We start from the raw sequence: 21414 nt of genomic DNA, 5'->3' as shown, positions 1-21414 counted from the left end.
ATGGGCCCTGAGTAATTTTTAAATGGGCTGTAAGTGGGCTCTCTTTGTGAATATGGTCAGGGATTGCCTCCACAATGGCTGTGCAAATATCAGAATTTCTAATTAATTTGGTAAAGTGCTTAGTGCTGAAATTAGCAGCGTTCTGTTTTACACTCTCTTGGACTCGGTGATCTAATGGTGAATGCACGATATCATACACAATATACAAGTAGAGTAAAAACAATATAGGGGCTTCATCCCAAAAGAAATAGGACAAGTTAAGCCTGATACAGAGGCTTTCTGAACGGACATAGGTGGCAGGATTTCTCCTCTAATCTATAGGATAACTTAATTGGAAAATATTGGAATTATAACTAGGCCTATACTGGAATTATTACTTTGCCCCGTGCTTCTCGAGCTTGCACTTTTTAGCATATGGCCCAGGCCTGACAATTTGATTGAGACAAATTATAGATGCACTTGATCTTGAGAGCCCAGGCAAGAATCGGGCTCTGCTGCAGTTTATCAGAGACGATTGAGAGGAAAAAAGAACATTTACGGACTGAAGTAGAAATGAGTCTCTACCAAATTCCTCCATAGCATCTATAGGCATATTACGAACGGTCCCTATACAGCTTCTTTGGGCATTATCGTCTAGCAGCATATATAATGCATTTCCATGAACAAATGAAGAAGCCTAGCGTGGATGACGGGTAAGCCTAGGAAGTGCTTCACTTGCTCCCATGGGAGCAACCCTGGTCACACATTTGGCCACCTGGCACAATCACCAATTGCTTCTATTCAGTGTTATTCAACATGCAAAAGTCAACATCCTTTGAATATGCCTATTCTCGCCCTAAACAAATAACCTAGGATACTTTAGGTGTCAGTTCTGACTTGTCATATTGTCGCTACATAGGTTTAGGCTACAAATCCAGAGCCACTTTTACCAAAAGCCTATTGTTTAACGTTATAAGAAGCACACACGGTCAGTTGTAAAGGCTATTAGTAAGCTTAATAGAATGCTATCATTTCATCTTCAGAGCCTGATTTGTAGGCCTACACTCAGCCTGCCCAAACTGGCCATCATATCGTTCGCAAAATATACCCTACTTCGGCTCACAAAATTATAGCCTACTATTGATTTTGCCCATATTTATATAAAAATGTAATTGTCCGTAACTAACAAAGTATCATATATGATGTTAGGCTGAACAAAAATATAAAAACACAACATGCAACAATTGGAACTATTTTACTGAGTTAAAGTTCATAAGGAATTCAGTCAATTGAAAAATGTGGCACTAATCTACAGCTTTCACATGACTGGGTAGGGGCACAGTAATGGGTGGGCCTGGGTGTACATAGGCCCACTCACTAGGGAGCCAGATCCAGCCAATCAGAATGAGTTTTCCCCCAAAAAAGGGCATCATTACAGACAGATATACTCCTCCGTTTCAGCAGCTGTCAGGGTGACTGTCTCAGACGATCCCGCAAGTGAAGCTGGATGTGGAGGTCCTGGGCTGGCGTGGTTACACATGGTCTGCGGTTGTGAGGCCGGTTGGATGTACTGCCAAATTCTCTAAAACTATGTTGGTAGAGAAATTAACATTAAATGATCTCGCAACAGCTCTAGTTGACATTCCTGCAGTCAGCATGCCAATGGCATGCTCTCTCAAAACTTGAGACAGCTGTGGCATTGTGTTGTGAAAAAACTGCACATTTTAGAGTGACCTTTTATTGTCTCAAGCACAAGGTGCATCTGTGTAATGACCATGCTGTTTAATCAGCTTCTTGATATGCCACACCTGTCCGGTGCGGTGCAGTGGTGGAAAAGTACTAAATTGTCATACTTGAGTAAAAGTAAAGACACTTTACTGGAAAATTACTCAAGTAAAATGCACACAATAGAATAATACTTGAATAAAAGTTTTAAAGTACCTGATATTAAATAACCGCAAGGTAAATGTACTTAAGTATCAAAAGTAAAAGTATGAAACATAAGAGCCGTAATTCCAAAAAGCAGAACAGCCTGCCCTTTTATTTGGTTTGCTCTTTTCATAAAGGTGACATTCTAAAGGATGCACGAAGTTTAGATTTTTAAAAAGGAATGTTGATTCTCAAACAGACAACACTTCAAAATACATCTCTGACAGACTAAATATAGCCAGTAAACTTAAGCACTTACACGTACAGTCATGTTGCTTTAGAAAAACATCCTACATTACATAAAAAGTACATGTACAGAACCGAACACAATCTCACTGTAGGAATATGAGGACATTACCACTGATGGAACTGTATTAGAAATCAGTGTCTCAGGTCTTTGTAACAAGGACACATATAACGTGAATTTTAAACACAAATTAACAAAACGCATAAGGCACCCGTGTCCTTGGGCTTGCTAGTAGTATTAAGGTGTCATTACTTGAAGTTGGAAGAATTTACGGATCACCTTCAGCAAAAGCTGGTTTTCAAAGTTTCTGGAATCCAGCCTTGCTTTCCAGGCAGCTGATGCAGCTACGGGTGTGATTAACCACAGAGACAGACTTACAGACTGCCAAGAAGGACTTGAGCAACTCCATATGATCAGCTGAACAGGCCAGACGTCCGTCCTGCTGTTTGGAGCTTTCTTGTTTTGAGACGTCTTCAATGCAGACAAGAAGTCCTCATCTGATGAACTGGTGCCATCACCTAGCTGCAGCAAGGGTTCTTCCAGGTCCTTGATGTAGTCCATTCCTGAAATACAAGGAAGATGACAATAGAAATCATGCAGTTATGAGCATACATTAATCCATCCCCGAGCTACATAAACCAAGCAACAGGGCTAAATAGGTTACCCATTGGACTGAACCAAGAAGTCAGGATTGTAGTTAGATGGGTGGTTCTCAAATCTATGATGTTTCAAAATGTACACAGTTGTTTAAAATACTGTTGATTAACCACATGCTGTCTTACCCATTCTGATGGTGGCATCATCCTTTGTCCATGTTTTGATTTTGGGGAAAAGGATTGCCGCTGCAATCAGCTCAGGGTGGTGAAACGTGGCTGAAGCGCTTCTTCAGTCCCAGTTGTAGCACATCCACCAGAGGCTTCTGGACTTCAGGGACAACTTGATTCAGTCCCAGTTGTAGCACATCCACCAGAGGCTTACAGTACTTCAGGGACAACTTGATTCAGTCCCAGTTGTAGCACATCCAGAGGCTTATAGGACTTCAGGGACAACTTGATTCAGTCCCAGTTGTAGCACATCCAGAGGCTTATAGGACTTCAGGGACAACTTGATCATACTCCAAGGTGGCATAGCAGTTCAGACGTCTTTTGTCCTCGTCTTGTCGTGTCCTGTATATATATATATTTACAACTTTTTCACATACATTTTATTTTTATTTTCCATCAACTCATCTTCAAAACACTCTCCTGCAACCCGCCTCACCAATGTATATTTATAAAAAAGTATTATTTACCTCAGATCTGTAATCCTCCAAGAAGCTAGCCAGAAACTCCAAGAAGCTAGCCTGAAACTAGCCAGAAGCTAATCCAGAAGCTAGTTCAGAAGCTAGTTAGCTCCTTTACTGGCAAATCGTTAATATTCAGCTAACCACGGTTTGTGGTCATCAGCTATCCTTTAGCTCGAAAATCTATCGCCAGTTCTGTACGGCGCAGCGCGGCTCGGAACGGAACATACCGGACCAATTTTTCTCTCCATGTCCCTGGACATTCATACCCGGATCTCACAGCTAGCTAGCTGCTATCCGTGTGACCATCGGCCTTCATCAATTATTCCGGAGCTAGCAAGCTCCGTCAATCACTCCTGAGTTCCATCAATCACACCTGGGCTGCAGTCACCTATCCGGACCCGTTTTACTGCCTTCGCGGAGCCCCACCGGGCCTTCACAACTGGACTGCCGACGTTATCTACCCGAAGGAGTTATTCGGCCGGCTCCTCCGTCGCGACGTTACCTGAACGCCCATCTGCGGCCTGCTAACCGTTAGCTGTCTTACCGGCTGCTATCTGAATAGACAATCGGACAATTTTTTTATTATTATTTTTTTTAAATTATTTTTTAAATTATTATTATTATCTTTTCTTCTTGGGCCTCTATAACTATATCTATTGTTTTTATTTTTGTTGTTGTTGTGTGATTTGGATTAATCCCCTCTACCACACGGAACCCCACTAATCTACTGACGGAACGTAAGGGGTGGCTAACAGACCTCCATCCTATGCTAGCTTGCTACCGATGCCCTGGCTAGCTGTCTAAATCACCAACCAACCTCTCCACTCACCGGACCCTTTTGATCACTCGACTAAGCATGCCTATCCTTAATGTCAATATGTCTTGTCCATTTCTGTTCTGGTTAGTGTTTATTGGCTTATTTCACTGTAGAGCCTCTAGTCCTGCTCACTATACCTTATCCAACCTATTAGTTCCACCACCCACACATGCAATGACATCTCCTGGTTTCAACGATGTTTCTAGAGACAATATCTCTCTCTTCATCACTCAATACCTAGGTTTACCTCCACTGTATTCACATCCTACCATACATTTGTCTGTACATTATACCTTGATGCTATTTTATCGCCCCCAGAAACCTCCTTTTACTCTATGTTCCAGACGTTCTAGACGACCAATTCTCATAGCTTTTAGCCGTACCCTTATTCTACTCCTCCTATGTTCCTCTGGCGATGTAGAGGTGAATCCAGGCCCTGCAGTGCCTAGCTCCACTCCTATTCCCCAGGCGCTCTCTTTTGACGACTTCTGTAACCGTAATAGCCTTGGTTTCATGCATGTTAACATTAGAAGCCTCCTCCCTAAGTTTGTTCTATTCACTGCTTTAGCACACTCTGCCAACCCGGATGTTCTAGCTGTGTCTGAATCCTGGCTTAGGAAGACCACCAAAAATTCTGAAGTTTTAATTCCAAACTACAACATTTTCAGACAAGATAGAACTGCCAAAGGGGGCGGTGTTGCAATCTACTGCAAAGATAGCCTGCAGAGTTCTGTCCTACTATCCAGGTCTGTACCCAAACAATTTGAACTTCTACTTTTAAAAATCCACCTCTCTAAAAACAAGTCTCTCACCGTTGCCGCCTGCTATAGACCACCCTCTGCCCCCAGCTGTGCTCTGGACACCATATGTGAACTGATTGCCCCCCATCTATCTTCAGAGTTCGTGCTGCTAGGCGACCTAAACTGGAACATGCTTAACACCCCAGCCATCCTACAATCTAAACTTGATGCCCTCAATCTCACACAAATAATCAATGAACCTACCAGGTACCTCCCCAAAACCTTAAACACGGGCACCCTCATAGATATCATCCTAACCAACTTCCCCTCTAAATACACCTCTGCTGTCTTCAACCAAGATCTCAGCGATCACTGCCTCATTGCCTGCATCCGTAATGGGTCAGCGGTCAAACGACCTCCACTCATCACTGTAAAACGCTCCCTGAAACACTTCTGCGAGCAGGCCTTTCTAATCGACCTGGCCGGGGTATCCTGGAAGGATATTGATCTCATCCCGTCAGTAGAGGATGCCTGGATATTTTTTAAAAATGCCTTCCTAACCATCTTAAATAAACATGCCCCATTCAAGAAATTTAGAACCAGGAACAGATATAGCCCTTGGTTCTCCCCAGACCTGACTGCCCTTAACCAACACAAAAACATCCTATGGCGTTCTGCATTAGCATCGAACAGCCCCCGTGATATGCAGCTGTTCAGGGAAGCTAGAAATCATTATACACAGGCAGTTAGAAAAGCCAAGGCTAGCTTTTTCAAGCAGAAATTTGCTTCCTGCAACACTAACTCAAAAAAGTTCTGGGACACTGTAAAGTCCATGGAGAATAAGAACACCTCCTCCCAGCTGCCCACTGCACTGAAGATAGGAAACACTGTCACCACTGATAAATCCACCATAATTGAGAATTTCAATAAGCATTTTTCTACGGCTGGCCATGCTTTCCACCTGGCTACTCCTACCCCGGACAACAGCACTGCACCCCCAACAGCAACTCGCCCAAGCCTTCCCCATTTCTCCTTCTCCCAAATCCATTCAGCTGATGTTCTGAAAGAGCTGCAAAATCTGGACCCCTACAAATCAGCCGGGCTAGACAATCTGGACCCTTTCTTTCTAAAATTATCTGCCGAAATTGTTGCCACCCCTATTACTAGCCTGTTCAACCTCTCTTTCGTGTCGTCTGAGATTCCCAAAGATTGGAAAGCAGCTGCGGTCATCCCCCTCTTCAAAGGGGGGGACACTCTTGACCCAAACTGCTACAGACCTATATCTATCCTACCGTGCCTTTCTAAGGTCTTCGAAAGCCAAGTCAACAAACAGATTACCGACCATTTCGAATCTCACCATACCTTCTCTGCTATGCAATCTGGTTTCAGAGCTGGTCATGGGTGCACCTCAGCCACGCTCAAGGTCCTAAACGATATCTTAACCGCCATCGATAAGAAACATTACTGTGCAGCCGTATTCATTGATCTGGCCAAGGCTTTCGACTCTGTCAATCACCATATCCTCATCGGCAGACTCGACAGCCTTGGTTTCTCAAATGATTGCCTCGCCTGGTTCACCAACTACTTCTCTGATAGAGTTCAGTGTGTCAAGTCGGAGGGTCTGCTGTCAGGACCTCTGGCAGTCTCTATGGGGGTGCCACAGGGTTCAATTCTTGGACCGACTCTCTTCTCTGTATACATCAATGAGGTCGCTCTTGCTGCTGGTGAGTCCCTGATCCACCTCTACGCAGACGACACCATTCTGTATACTTCAGGCCCTTCTTTGGACACTGTGTTAACAACCCTCCAGGCAAGCTTCAATGCCATACAACTCTCCTTCCGTGGCCTCCAATTGCTCTTAAATACAAGTAAAACTAAATGCATGCTCTTCAACCGATCGCTACCTGCACCTACCCGCCTGTCCAACATCACTACTCTGGACGGCTCTGACTTAGAATACGTGGACAACTACAAATACTTAGGTGTCTGGTTAGACTGTAAACTCTCCTTCCAGACCCATATCAAACATCTCCAATCCAAAGTTAAATCTAGAATTGGCTTCCTATTTCGCAACAAAGCATCCTTCACTCATGCTGCCAAACATACCCTTGTAAAACTGACCATCCTACCAATCCTCGACTTTGGCGATGTCATTTACAAAATAGCCTCAAATACCCTACTCAACAAATTGGATGCAGTCTATCACAGTGCAATCCGTTTTATCACCAAAGCCCCATATACTACCCACCATTGCGACCTGTACGCTCTCGTTGGCTGGCCCTCGCTTCATACTCGTCGCCAAACCCACTGGCTCCATGTCATCTACAAGACCCTGCTAGGTAAAGTCCCCCCTTATCTCAGCTCGCTGGTCACCATAGCATCTCCCACCTGTAGCACACGCTCCAGCAGGTATATCTCTCTAGTCACCCCCAAGACCAATTCTTTCTTTGGCCGCCTCTCCTTCCAGTTCTCTGCTGCCAATGACTGGAACGAACTACAAAAATCTCTGAAACTGGAAACACTTATCTCCCTCACTAGCTTTAAGCACCAACTGTCAGAGCAGCTCACAGATTACTGCACCTGTACATAGCCCACCTATAATTTAGCCCAAACAACTACCTCTTTCCCAACTGTATTTAATTTGTATTTATTTATTTATTTTGCTCCTTTGCACCCCATTATTTTTTTATTTCTACTTTGCACATTCTTCCATTGCAAAACTACCATTCCAGTATTTTACTTGCTATATTGTATTTACTTTGCCATCATGGCCTTTTTTTTGCCTTTACCTCCCTTCTCACCTCATTTGCTCACATTGTATATAGACTTGTTTATACTGCATTATTGACTGTATGTTTGTTTTTACTCCATGTGTAACTCTGTGTCGTTTTATCTGTCGAACTGCTTTGCTTTATCTTGGCCAGGTCGCAATTGTAAATGAGAACTTGTTCTCAACTTGCCTACCTGGTTAAATAAAGGTAAAATAAAATAAATAAATAAATTCAGTCCCAGTTGTAGCACATCCAGAGGCTTATAGGACTTCAGGGACAACTTGATTCAGTCCCAGTTGTAGGGCATCCACCAGAGGCTTACAGGACTTCAGGGACAACTTGATTCAGTCCCAGTTGTAGCACATCCACCAGAGGCTCTCCCGTACTTCAGGGACAACTTGATTCAGTCCCAGTTGTAGCACATCCACCAGAGGCTTACAGTACTTCAGGGACAACTTGATTCAGTCCCAGTTGTAGCACATCCACCAGAGGCTTATAGGACTTCAGGGACAACTTGATTCAGTCCCAGTTGTAGGGCATCCACCAGAGGCTTCTGGACTTCAGGAACAACTTGATTCAGTCCCAGTTGTAGGGCATCCACCAGAGGCTTACAGTACTTCAGGGACAACTTGATTCAGTCCCAGTTGTAGCACATCCACCAGAGGCTTCTGGACTTCAGGGACAACTTGATTCAGTCCCAGTTGTAGCACATCCACCAGAGGCTTACAGGACTTCAGGGACAACTTGATTCAGTCCCAGTTGTAGCACATCCACCAGAGGCTTACCGGACTTCAGGGACAACTTGATTCAGTCCAGTTTTGTGATCAGCAGTTTGATAGTTGGAAGTAGCCACCCCCATCTGGACATTGGTTTCAGCCGGCAGGATGTTGACGGCCATTGCGACTCGGCTCATGGTGGCAGCAAACTCTGAGAAAGGCGAGTTCAGCTGGTTTGAAACTATGAAAAAAGATATATATACACACACATATTAAAACACACTCAGCAAAATAAGAAACGTCCTCTCAATGTCAACTGCGTTTTCAGCAAACAACATTTTTTATGAACATAAGATTCAACAACTGAGACAGAAATTGAACAAGTTCCACAGACATGTGACTAACAGAAATGGAATTGTGTGTCCCTGAATGGGGGGAGCACGGGGGTCAAAATTAACAGCCAGTATCGGGTGTGGCCACCAGCAGCATTAATTATTGCAGTGCATTTCCTCCTCATGGACTGCACCAGATTTGCCAGTTCTTGCTGGGAGATGTTACACCACTCTTCCATCAAGGCACCTGCAAGTTCCCGGACATTTCTGGGGGGGAATGCCCTAGCCCTCACCCTCAGATCCCACAGGTCCCAGGCGTGCTCAATGGGATTGAGATCCAGGCTCTTTGATGGCCATGGTAGAACACTGACATTCACGCACAAAATGAGCAGCATTGCTGGTGGCATTGTCATGCTAGAGGGTCATGTCAGGATGAGCCTGCAGGAAGGGTACCACATGAGGGAGGAGGATATCTTCCCTGTAACACACAGCGTTGAGATTGCAGGCAATGACAACAAGCTCAGTCTGATGATGCTGTGACACACCGCCCCAGACCATGACGGACCCTCCGCCTCCAAATCGATCATCTCCAGAGTACAGGCATCGGTGTAACGTTCAATCCTTCGACGATAAACACGAATCCGACCATCACCCTGGTGACCCCTCCTGTCTCAGCCTCCAGTATTTATGCTGCAGTAGTTTATGTGTCGGGGGCTAGGGTCAGTTTGTTATATCTGGAGTACTTCTCCTGCCCTATTCGGTGTCCTGTGTGAATTTAAGTGTGCTCTCTAATTCTCTCTTTCTTTCTCTCGGAGGACCTGAGCCCTAGGACCATGCCTCAAGACTACCTGACATGATGACTCCTTGCTGTCCCCAGTCCACCTGGCCGTGCTGCTGCTCCAGTTTCAACTGTTCTGCCTTATTATTATTGGACCATGCTGGTCATTTATGAACATTTGAACATCTTGGCCATGTTCTGTTATAATCTCTACCCGGCACAGCCAGAAGAGGACTGGCCACCCCACATAGCCTGGTTCCTCTCTAGGTTTCTTCCTAGGTTTTGGCCTTTCTATGGAGTTTTTCCTAGCCACCGTGCTTCTACACCTGCATTGCTTGCTGTTTGGGGTTTTAGGCTGGGTTTCTGTACAGCACTTTGAGAAATCAGCTGATGTACGAAGGGCTATATAAATAAATTTGATTAGATTTTTTGGTGAGACAAAACCGCGACTTGTCAGTGAAGAGCACTTTTTGCCAGTCCTGTCTGGTCCAGCGATGGTGGGTTTGTGCCCATTGGCGACGTTGTTGCCGGTGATGTCTGTAAGGCAGGTTCTCACCAACAGGCCTACAAGCCCTCAGTCCAGCCTCTCTCAGCCTATTGCAGACAGTCTGAGCACTGATGGAGGGATTGTGCGTTCTGGTGTAACTCGGGCAGTTGTTGTTGCCATCATGTACCTGTCCCGCAGGTGTGATGTTCGGATGTACCGATCCTGTGCAGGTGTTGTTACACATGGTCTGCCACTGCGAGGACGATCAGCTGTCCATCCTGTTTCCCTGTAGCGCTGTCCTAGTGTCCTAAGCTTTCATAACTGTGACCTTAATTGCCTACCGTCTGTAAGCGGTTTGTGTCTGAAGGACCGTTCCACAGGTGCATGTTCAGTTAATTGTTCATGCTTCATTGAACAAGCATGGGAAACAGTGTTTAAACCCTTTACAACGAAGATCTGTGAAGTTATTTGGATTTTTAAGAATTATCTTTGAAAGGAGGGACTTTTCTTTTTTTGCTGAGTTTATATTAAAAAAATAACCCTATAAAAATGGGACCACTAACCTGATTTAACTACAGTAATCAATGGCTGGATGAGTAGTTGGCTAAATGGATTAATGATTGTGTATGAATACAACATGTGAAACAGTTACTAGTCCCCAAACAAAGGGTCAAGAAAAACTGCAACAGATTTAGACAACATTCAAGACCTTATGACAAAATACATAATCATTACTTACAATGTTCAGAGAACTCTGACATCCGCCTATCCTTTGTCTTTGAAGATTATTTCTACAGCCATGAACCAGGAGTTCCACCTTGTAGCATTTGGGCATGGCACTTGGAGGTCGCTTCAACTGATTCGGCTGTAAGTGTGGATCTTCTGCATGTTCCAAAGTGCTTAGCACTTGTCAAATGTTGAACGGGACACCTTTTTGTAAGCCTCACCGGATGTTGCTTTCAGGGCATCGACTGTAGATACTAAGTTGAATAGGTAACAAGCACAGCGCTGGTGCGTCGGCAGCTGGTACTCAAAACCATCTTCATTGAGGATCGTTGCCACCTCAACAAATTCGACTTCTTCACCACCCACTGCTTCTAGTCTTGTTGTTATCATCTTCTACAAAAACTTGAAAAGTTTAAGAAATTAGAGCTGTTGTCTGTTCTCACAATCTTAACCCAGATTTCAAACTCAGAATGGATTTAGGGCGCCTGCCAACACATCAAAGGTGTGTGACTGTCAGGGTCAGACTGTCAGGGTCTATCCACTGGGCTGCAACACCAATGAAGCTCAGTCTTCTTGCAGACAATCAGTTGGTGGTGATGGTGATGTGGTCAACTCCTCTCATGGCCTCAGTCACCTTCATTTCCTTGGTAGCTTCAATCCTGGAGCGTAGTGTGGGCCTTGATAAGATCTTCGAGTTAGGCTGCAGATCCTTGACAAACTCTCTTAACGGTTGTTGATGGTGTAGGGAGTCTTTGGGGGATGTTCTCTTCAGTGTGATTGCCATCAGTTCACCATACTTCTTAAGATTGTGTACATGCTTTCTCTGAAATAAGAAAAGAGAAAGACAGTTACTTAGCTAGATAACTACCATCACCAAATATGTAAGGTATAGGATCCTAATGTTAAAGCTATAAACAACTGTTGAGTTTGTAATTTTAAATGGTGGTAACAATGAGAAAAAACATGTTAATTGATCTAGCTAGTAGGCTACATAAATAACTCAAGTCTACAGTAAGCTAGCTAGCTAGGGATGAACCATTTTATCAACTAACACAAGGAATTAAATGGCTAGCTAACTGTGTGTTCGCTAAAATTAGAACACTTGCATTAGTTAACTTGCTTGCTTGACCACGTGTTTAGAGAAAAGGTATTTGGCTAGACTAATGTTAGCTGACTAAAATGTGCCCAGATTCAGAAACTACTAGTTAGCTAGCTTGCTATCAAGCTCCCAAGTTAGCTCATGTCAGTTTAGTTAGCTCACAAAAATTCAGAATCTGGGCACGTTAGCCAGCTAAAGTAGGTAGCTACTAGCTAGTGAACTATTTAGGTATAGGATTAGCTAGCATCAACTAACACTGCTTGTTGCATTAGCAAATGTGGGCTAGCTAGGTTAGTTAATGTTATTCTAACAGTAGGCTTACCTTAATGGTGTTTTTTTAGGGTCGACCATGAGTTCTTGAACGCTAGCATTTCCTGAACTTTTGGTAAACATAACAGACATTTAATCCGGTATGGTGGATCCTTAAATTCTGAGAAAAGGAAAAAGCACTTATTTTATATACAGCCAAGGGTGTTACGTCCTCATCAGGAGGTGGAGGTGGTAGAGAGATGTCAGACAGGATTGTGCAATTTCGGACACTGAGAGGATGACTAATTTGCACCCGTTGGGTGTGGTTTACACTTTCAAACCCTTGGACTTGCCCAAACTGAAGAGGATTGGATCAACTCAGCATGTTGTTGCCTGCTGCCTTGCAAAATAAGTTCACCCATCAGTGCCCAGACATGCCGATGTTGCTTGCATCTTTTTTCCAATTTGCGTTTATATTTTTGTTCAGTGCACACACACACAGCCTTCAGAAAGTATTCAGACCCCTTGACATTTTTTTCCACATTTTGTTATGTAACAGCCTTATTCTAAAATGTGTTCAAATAAATTCCCCTCACCAATATACACACAAAACCCCATAAAGACAAAGGAAAAACGAATGATGCTACAAGCTCGGCACACCTGTATTTGGGGAGTTTGCCATTCTTCTCTGCAGATCTTCTCAAGCGCTGTCAGGTTGCATGGGGAGCATTGCTGCACAGCTATTTTCAGGTCCCCCCCCTAGATGTTCAAATTCCGGGCTTTGGCTGGGCCACTTAAGGACATGTCCCGAAGCCACTCCTGCGTTGTCTTGGCTGTGTACGGAGGCTCTGGAGTAGGTTTTCATCAAGGATGTCTCTGTACTTTGCTACCACCAACACGCTTCACCGTGGGGATGGTGCCATGTTTACTTCACTCAGGCCAAAGAGTTCAATCTTGGTTTCATCAGACCAGAAAATCTTCTTTCTCATGATCTGAGTCTTTAGGTGCCTTTTGGCAAACTCCAAGCAGGTTGTCATGTCCTATTGTCTGGCCTGATTAGTGGAGTGCTGCAAAGATGGATGTCCTTCTGGAAAGTTCTCCCATCTCCACAGAGAACCTCTGGAGCTCTGTCAGAGTGTCCCTGACCAAGGCCCTTTACCGAATGCTCAGTTTGGCTGGAAGAGGAAGAGTATTGGTGGTTCCAAATGTATTCCATTTAAAAATGGAGGCCACTGTGTTATTGGGGACCTTCAATGTTGCAAATAATTTGGGATGTGGTATGGATATTTTATTGGCCTCTTCATGCCTCCAAATTGTGTCACACCCTCCGACCACATTTTCAGATCTAGACTAAATGGCAACTGTATGCTTGGCCACAGGAAATGGATTATGAGATGGACATACATTACATTACATTACATTACATTACATTACATACATACATACATACAATTGAAGTTGGAAGTTTACATAAACAAGTTTTAATGACTCCAACCGAAGTGTTTCAACCACTGAACACATTTTTTGTTAAACAAACTATAGTTTTGGCAAGTCGGTTAGGACATTTTTCCAACAATTGTATACAGACAGATTATTACACTGTATCACAATTCCAGTGGGTCAGAAGTTTACATACACTATGTTGACTGTGCATTTAAACAGCTTGGAAAATTTCTGAAAATTATGTCATTGCTTTAGATGCTTCTGATAGGCTAATTGACATCATTTGAGTCAATTGGAGGTCTATCTGTGTATTTCAAGGCCTACCTTGAAACTCAGTGGCTCTTTGCTTGACATCATGGAAAAGTCCAAAGAAATCAAAAATTGTAGACCTCCACAAGTCTGGTTCATCCTTGGGAGCAATTTCCAAATGCTTGAAGGTACCACGTTCATTTGAACAAACAATAGTACGCAAGTATAAACACCATGGGACCATGCAGCCGTCATACCGCTCAGGAAGGAGACACGTTCTGTCTCCTAGAGATGAACATACTTTGGTGCGAAATGTTCAAATCAATCCCAGAACAACAGCAAAGGACCTTGTGAAGATGCTGGAGGAAACAGGTGCAAAGGTATCTATATCCACAGTAAAATTAGTCTATATTGACATAACCTGAAAGGCCGCTGAGCAAGGAAGAAGACACTGCTCCAAAACCGCCATAAAAAAGCCAGACTATGGTTTGCAACTGCACATGGGGACAAACATCAGGCTTTTTGGAGAAGGTGGCCTACAAACCTGACTCAGTTACACCAGCTCTGTCAGGAGGAATGGGCCGAAATTCACTCAACTTATTGTGGGAAGCTTGTGGAAGGCAACCCAAAACATTTGACCCCAAGTTAAACAAACAATTTAAAGGCAATGCTCCAAATACTAATTGAATGTAACTAAACTTCTGACCCACTGGCAATGTGATGAAAGAAATAAAAGCTGAAATAAATAATTCTCTCTACTATTATTCTGACATTTCACATTCTTAATATAAAGTGCTGATCCTAACTGACCTAAGACAGGGATTTTTTTACTAGGATTAAATGTCAGGAATTGTGAAAAACTGAATTTAAATGTATTTGGCTAAGGTGTATGTAAACATCCGACTTCAACTGTACATACATACACGACTGTTCAACAGTTTGAGGTCACTGAGAAATTCTTGTTTCCCATGAAAACATACATGAAATTAGTTGAAAAATTAATAGGAAATATAGTCAAGTTAATCTAAATAATAATTGTGTCTTTAAAACTGCTTTCGTCAAAGAATCCTCCATTTGCAGCAATTACAACCTTGCAGACCTTTGGCATTCTATTTGTCAATTTGTTGAGGTAATCTGAAGAGATTTTACCCCATGCTTCCTGAAGAACCTCCCACGTATTGCCCAGCGACAACCCCGAAACCTGAAGGATCTGGAGAAGGTCTGTATGGAGGAGTGGGCCAAAATCCCTGCTGCAGTGTGTGCAAACCTGGTCAAGAACTACAGGAAACGTATGAGCTCTGTACCAAATATTAAGTTCTGCTTTTCTGATGTATCAAATACTTATGTCATGCAATAAAATGCAAATTAATTACTTAAAGATCATACAATGTGATTTTCTGGATTTTTGTTTTAGATTCCGTCTCTCACAGTTGAAGTGTACCAATGATAAAAAATGACAGACCTCTACATGCTTTGTAAGTAGGAAAACCTGCAAAATCAGCAGTGTATCAAATACTTGTTCTCCCCACTGTTGATATTCCATTGAAATTCTGCCGTTTCCAAATACAATAGTCATTTACAACATCACCAATGTCTACACTGTATTTCTGATCAATTTGATGTTATTTTTCTGGACAAAACGTGTTTTTCTTTCAAAGTCAAGGACATTTCTAAGTGACCCCAAACTTTTGAACGGTAGTGTACATTCTGCCCTTTTTTCTTAATTCATACTCTAAATTGCCTTTGAGGGCCCAGTAAACAGAGATAAAACGTTGGGAGTGGGTCAAATATGGAGCTGTGCTTGTAATAGCGCCGGGTGTTTACAGAGGACTTGTAAAACACTCCTTTGGGGGGGCTGCTGTTAGCGAGATAAAAGCATTTCTTGCGTGATCCCGTGCAAGGTTTTGGAGTGGCCCCTACTGCGGCACTGAAGCACTGTGGAGCGAGTGCGAAACATGATGCCTCCAGGCATCTAGCTACACCGTGGAGCTTTAGTAGCACTTCCCGACCATGAGATGCCAAGCAAAACATACATCCTCAGCATTCCAAATGAACACTAGAACAAATCATTTCCTCACCATCTCTTCCTCGCTATTTCCACTTCATTCGCACTTATCCTCTCTCTCCCCTTCCCCATGCATGTTACACAAAGACTCTTTCCTCCCCACCTAGCTCCGCTAGGCATCCCTGGGCCTCTCCTAGCTGTGGAAATGTCAAGAATAGGAAGAAAGAGGATACACTGAGGGCAGAGGCAGGTAGAGCCTTGTCCGACTGTACTAACATCCCCAGTCTTCTCGATGGGTGGTTGGCTGCTCACAGAGGATGGGATCCAAATTGACTATCTTAATTAAAGACTTTGCAACTTTGAAGCCTCAGAGCTCATTCTTCAGAGGAATGCCAACCAACCACCTGGCTGAAATGGGTCCCGGGAAAAAAACTAATCTGGATTTGTATCTAACCACAAGAGGCCTGGATATGTACTATGCAATAAGTGTACAGCAATGCAATATATTACCATTTCGAATACATTGCAAGTTAACTTGAATAAAGCTTGAAAAGTTTCATAAGGTTTCATTGAAACAGGACACGAAAGCATATGTTCTCTGTTCACTAGTCCACATTTTTTGCAGTAGCATGCATAACACTAGGCCCTCTAGTCGGTTATGTGAAATATTGGGCTCCTCTGGCCATGCTAAGAACCTCTTCAAACACAAGGCACCCACAACAAAAAAGGACACGTTCTAGATCTATATAGTAGTTGCTAGAGCGAAGAAACTCTCCTCTTCGCAACAAGGCAAAAATAAATATATAAAAATAAAAAACACGTAAAAAAAGGTACAAAAAGGTTAGCAGGTTAGCAGTACAGTGTTTCTTGCTTAGACAGACAAGAAAATTCATTTGTGCCAAACTCAACCAAACTCTATAAGCAAACTGACCATTGGAATCACCTGCTACCACAAATGAGTCATGCACCGACTGTTTTCCCTGGTATTTGAGGCCTTCTTATGAAGTCTTACTTTGACCAGCATTGTCACGCACCAGCTGAGCAGCAACAAGCCATGCTTGATGGCAGAGGTCAGATAGGGGCATAGTCACGGACTCATTAGTCACGGGTATGGGTCTTCTTATAGTGGCTGACAAATCGGTTCTCTACAAAAAATACCAAGAGGCAAACCTTTTCAATTAACTCGTATTGCAGTGGGGACGTTTTCGGTATCTACAGCTACGGCTGGCTAAAATGTATTATTTGTGGCCTTTTTTCTCCCAAACTCAGGAAGCTCGTCAAAAACTATGTTCTCAAGTGCAGACAAGTCTGATCTATTCATTCGTTCTCCACTTCAGTTTCCACCTGCTACCGACTCTGCCTCTGTTTAGATCAAATGAGAAAGGCACCAAGGCTTTGCCACTAACAGTGGTGTGAACATAACGGTCAACTGCTAAAAGTGTGTGAGAAATTGTCGTCCCCAGTAAATAATTCAAAGCTCTGGGTTATATGTAAAAATACTTAAGGAGCTCCCCTGACTACATAAAACGTCCCACTGACAAGGGTCAAAGGTTAGGGTTCAAGCCTCAGGGAGGTCATTTGCTGTCTCTGAAGGTGTTCATCAAAGGGGACACTGTCTACCTCCTTGAGGGCTGACAGATCATTGAAGGGCCGCACCACATTCACCATGACAACCAACATGCTTAGACACTCAGGTGTCCCAATTTGTCTGAGTACTGGGAAACAGAGTTATGGGTGTAACCCTACAGCTATGAGATTTCAGACACCACCTACTTGTGATGCATGAGAGCAGGGATTGTGATGCCTAGCTTTACAATGTGACTTCCCAATACAACTGTCAGAATAACCTTAAAATAATCACATTACCTAGCAGGTGGCCACTCCTGAAACACCTATATTTCAATTTCCATGAAATTGACTCTTCTCAGGCTAATGTGTGAAGGTTTAGCAACAACACATTCAGTTCACCTGGCTGGCACTTGCAGCCATATTAGATGGGACACTTAGAGATGGGGTGTCTATTCCATACAGTCCTGTTGAGACAGAGAGAGAGGAGACAACAAAATGGCGGCTTACCGTCCACACAGTGCTCCACCTCCTCCAGGTTACGCAGGGTAATCCTCATCAGGCTGGAGTTGAGCATCAGCTCATTCTTGTGCGTTGGCCACATGAACTCTGGAGCCAGGTTGACAAAGAAAATGCGCGTGTCGCCAGTGGCAACCTGGTTGTCGCAGACCTCAGGGTCCCCAAAGCCACCAATCATCACCTTGTTTCCACCGTCCAAAAGAACCTCGCCATTGACCATGGTCTTTCCTTTCAGGTACCGCCATACCCTCACCTTTACCAAGGCCATGGAGAAAGACAGTGGGGGGGGGGGTTAGCTCTGTATTGAGGCTGTAACTTTAACAGTAGACTGAACAAGATGACATCATAAACAGGATATGATGTCTGCAAGTGGAACGTTGTCATATGGTTTATGAGGTCATTTTGCAGTCTAACTTAAAGCAAACATTTAATAGCAAAAGTATTTTGCAATAATTTTAGTCAAACAAATATATTTCAGCCAGGTCTAATCTAAAGTATTACAGGGACTTATTCTCCAAAGCACTTACTGTAATACAAATGTAAAAAGGGCCAAATTGTATACATCACAGAGTAACAGGGTTGAATAATGACTTACTTTCCTGGACAACATCTCCTAAACCATAATCTTATTTCCAACAGAAGACTTTGCATATTCATTGGTAGGTTTTCATTTCACTTCATGGGCTGGTGTCATTTGGTGGTCCAGATCCCAAAATGGGACAACTTATCTACATCCCAAATCATGAGCCAAGGAACCATAGACCAACCAGCAGGTTGCAGATCTGGAAGAGCGCCGACTGCCACTGCTTTTTTTAAATTTACAATGAATGACCAAAGGAATTTCTCAATGATAGACAATGCGGAGGGGTTTGTGGCGGACTGTTAATTGCAGGATTGGCTTCTGTCATTGGAATAACTTGTTTGCAGGCCTTTTAATCGTAATGCAGCACAACAAGCTTTTCACGCACCAATTTGAATATGTATTTATCTATCTGTTAACAGTGCACGTTACTACATGATTTTGCAACCAAGGCATCAGAATCTCAGGTGCAACCTACTGCCAGTGTGCCCTAGAGCAAGGCCCTTTAACCCATAACCTGCTGCAGGGGCATATCTTTGTGGCTGACCCCGTGCTGCTTCCAGCCTCTCATCTGTTGTGTCTGCAGAATTAGGGATAACACAAGATCGCAAAATATTCATTCTGTATTTTTATCTTTATGTATTTGTATCATCTTTATCCTACTGGTATAATGGTATGTCGTGTTTGCAAAACAATGTAGTTCATTGCTTCCAGAGAGATGCATACCGTTTTCAACATGCCACGAAATGGACCACTGACGATACAAACGGATGCAGTTTGCAGGAGGTCGGTCAAGGGCACTGGCAGGTGGTTCACAACATGTTTGAGATGATTAAGTGGCAGTAAGTCCAGTAGCTATATAATTGATGGTTAGATGGTAAAAACTTTAATGAACACGTAAGATATGGATCTTTAGTGTTGTGCTCCGTGACAAGGGAATTATCAAATACTACCTCATGCCTATAAATAAAGTCTGAAGAACCGCAAATGTAACGCCGTATAGCTAATTCAAGCATTTAAATCCTTAGAGCTCAATTGACCTTCCCTTTGAATACAAATCTTTATGTTCCCTATGTATGTATAAAAGGGATAATTATCCTAAAATACGTAATAAGTCGTTTGTTGATATTGTTACTTATTTGTTCAACTTTTGCCTTTATTTTAAGCTTTGTGAATGTACGAGAAAACCGATGCACTGATTCGAATGACCACAAATGAACCAAATATTCCAAATGAAAAATGGGCTGGTATTTGACAGGTGCCCCTTGGCGTTACATGTAATCCTACTTAAACATGTGATACGTTGTAACGTTTTCAACGCGACTATGTTCAAGACGGTTAATGATTGAGCAGCAACCTCATTCAACAGAAATCTATCAACTCACTCAGACTTACCTTGCATGAGTAGGTATTGTGCACTGGGTCCATGTTCATGATTTCTTCAACGGTGCCAGTCAGAACCACGTTCGCCTCCTCTTCCCTTTTCTCCAAATCTTCCTCCGGGCAACTTTCATGACCCCGTTGACAGAAAACCGCGACTATCATCAATGCCCACCCGTACAAGTGAGTTTGTTCTGAACCCATGGTCACGAAAACGGAGAACAAAAAGTTGCGGACGAAATTAAATCTCTGCGACGCAAAGTAGCCTAGAAATTGATGTTGCAACAATACTCGCTATTTCGGTTAGAGCAATGCTTCTGATTTCCCTACTGACCACGAAGCTCCCAGTTTCAGCCAGAACTCATGCATCTACTGCGTCGGGGCCAAGCTGCCTGACTGGGAGCCGGCAGGGAGAGAAACGGGTTCTCTCTCGAGGAATGCGCTACACTTCAGCCTCTCGATTCTTTCACAGTCACCCCTTCTAATTTGCATGCAGTCTGAATTGTTGACACGACTGGTGAAGGGGACCTTCGTTTTCAGGAACGCTGCCGAAAGTGGTGTAAAACGCCACCCTTCGGAGAAAGGACGCGTCCAATAGAACAAGTGTAGGACCAAAAAGGGATTGCACTGTGACAATGAAGTAGTCTATGCCTATATTGTTTAGTTATAGCCTAATCTAAACTATAAAATAACCATTTACAAACAGTCCAGAACTGGAAATAAAGTACACCTTTCCTAAGCAATCATATTATGGATCTTTGTTAAGATTTCCCATGATCAACATCTGTAAATGCTACCATTATGTCCCTTTTGTTAGGAATGGGTCACCGCGTACATTTCCACGCTTCACAAATTAATTAAATAGCCTGCCCGTCATTCTAAAAAAACAGGATATTTGTAATTTACATCGCATTGGTCCGTACAATTGTCCGTATTTTAGCGCTCCAAAAACGTAATACTTCCAGATGAACTGTGATATCAATACCATTGTAAAGCACCATTTATCCCCTTTCCAACAGAATCAATTACATGACCTAAACGCTGCCCGTTTCTGCATAATTCAAGCAGGCAATGAGCCCTTCGGGTGATGACCCGGGTCAAGCGAAACTAATGCATGATAGTGAGAAGCAGAGATGTTGTGCGAAAATGGCTTTTTTTTCACTCGATCTGTCCAATTTATCACCTTATCTCCTCTAAAATGTAAATAAAGAGTTTATATAATGTGTCATTACATACCTATTTGAAGGTTTGTCGAATTTGAATCAGGTTTTTAGGGAGGTGCTAAAGTGATTTTAGAAGTAAACAGCGGCTTTGAGAATAACGATCGCATGCAATGATGATGAGAAAAATTACTAGGTAGCCCCCCTTACCCAGTCACTGTCCATTTCTTGTTTTTAAAGGATGATAGAAGTGCTACACCTGGTGGAGAGAGATTGTAAGACAGAAATAGTTGCTTTATGCGTGCGGTAAGTTACGACATGACATGTCAAGATGTAACGGAGAGTCAGTTTCTTCAA

The 21414-nt window shown here is 43.1% G+C and overlaps 1 protein-coding gene and 1 long non-coding RNA gene across 3 annotated transcripts in view; both read right to left on the bottom strand.

Moving 5' to 3' along the window:
- LOC109869661 (agrin) overlaps positions 1-20724 on the bottom strand; it is a 537476-nt gene extending 516752 nt beyond the window's left edge. Inside the window, exons 1-2 of one of the 2 annotated variants that reach the window (XM_031803590.1) lie at positions 19913-20724; positions 17929-18190 (exon numbers count right to left, since the gene is read on the bottom strand). In XM_031803590.1, the coding sequence (XP_031659450.1) occupies positions 17929-18190; positions 19913-20101 (451 nt within the window). In that variant the 5' untranslated portion in view covers positions 20102-20724. The remainder of the gene's footprint in view (positions 1-17928; positions 18191-19912) is intronic. The other variant, XM_031803591.1, reaches the window with a different exon arrangement.
- LOC116356880 (uncharacterized) lies at positions 7978-12548 on the bottom strand. Its single transcript, XR_004205177.1, has 3 exons — positions 12229-12548; positions 10821-11630; positions 7978-8725 (listed from the first exon to the last, which is right to left on the bottom strand). It is a non-coding gene; the product is annotated as an uncharacterized LOC116356880 (long non-coding RNA).
- Positions 20725-21414: the final 690 nt, after the last annotated feature.

This window comes from Oncorhynchus kisutch, linkage group LG24 (assembly GCF_002021735.2).
Source record: "Oncorhynchus kisutch isolate 150728-3 linkage group LG24, Okis_V2, whole genome shotgun sequence".
Taxonomy (NCBI): Eukaryota; Metazoa; Chordata; class Actinopteri; order Salmoniformes; family Salmonidae; genus Oncorhynchus; species Oncorhynchus kisutch.
This window is presented reverse-complemented; position numbering and strand designations above follow the sequence as displayed.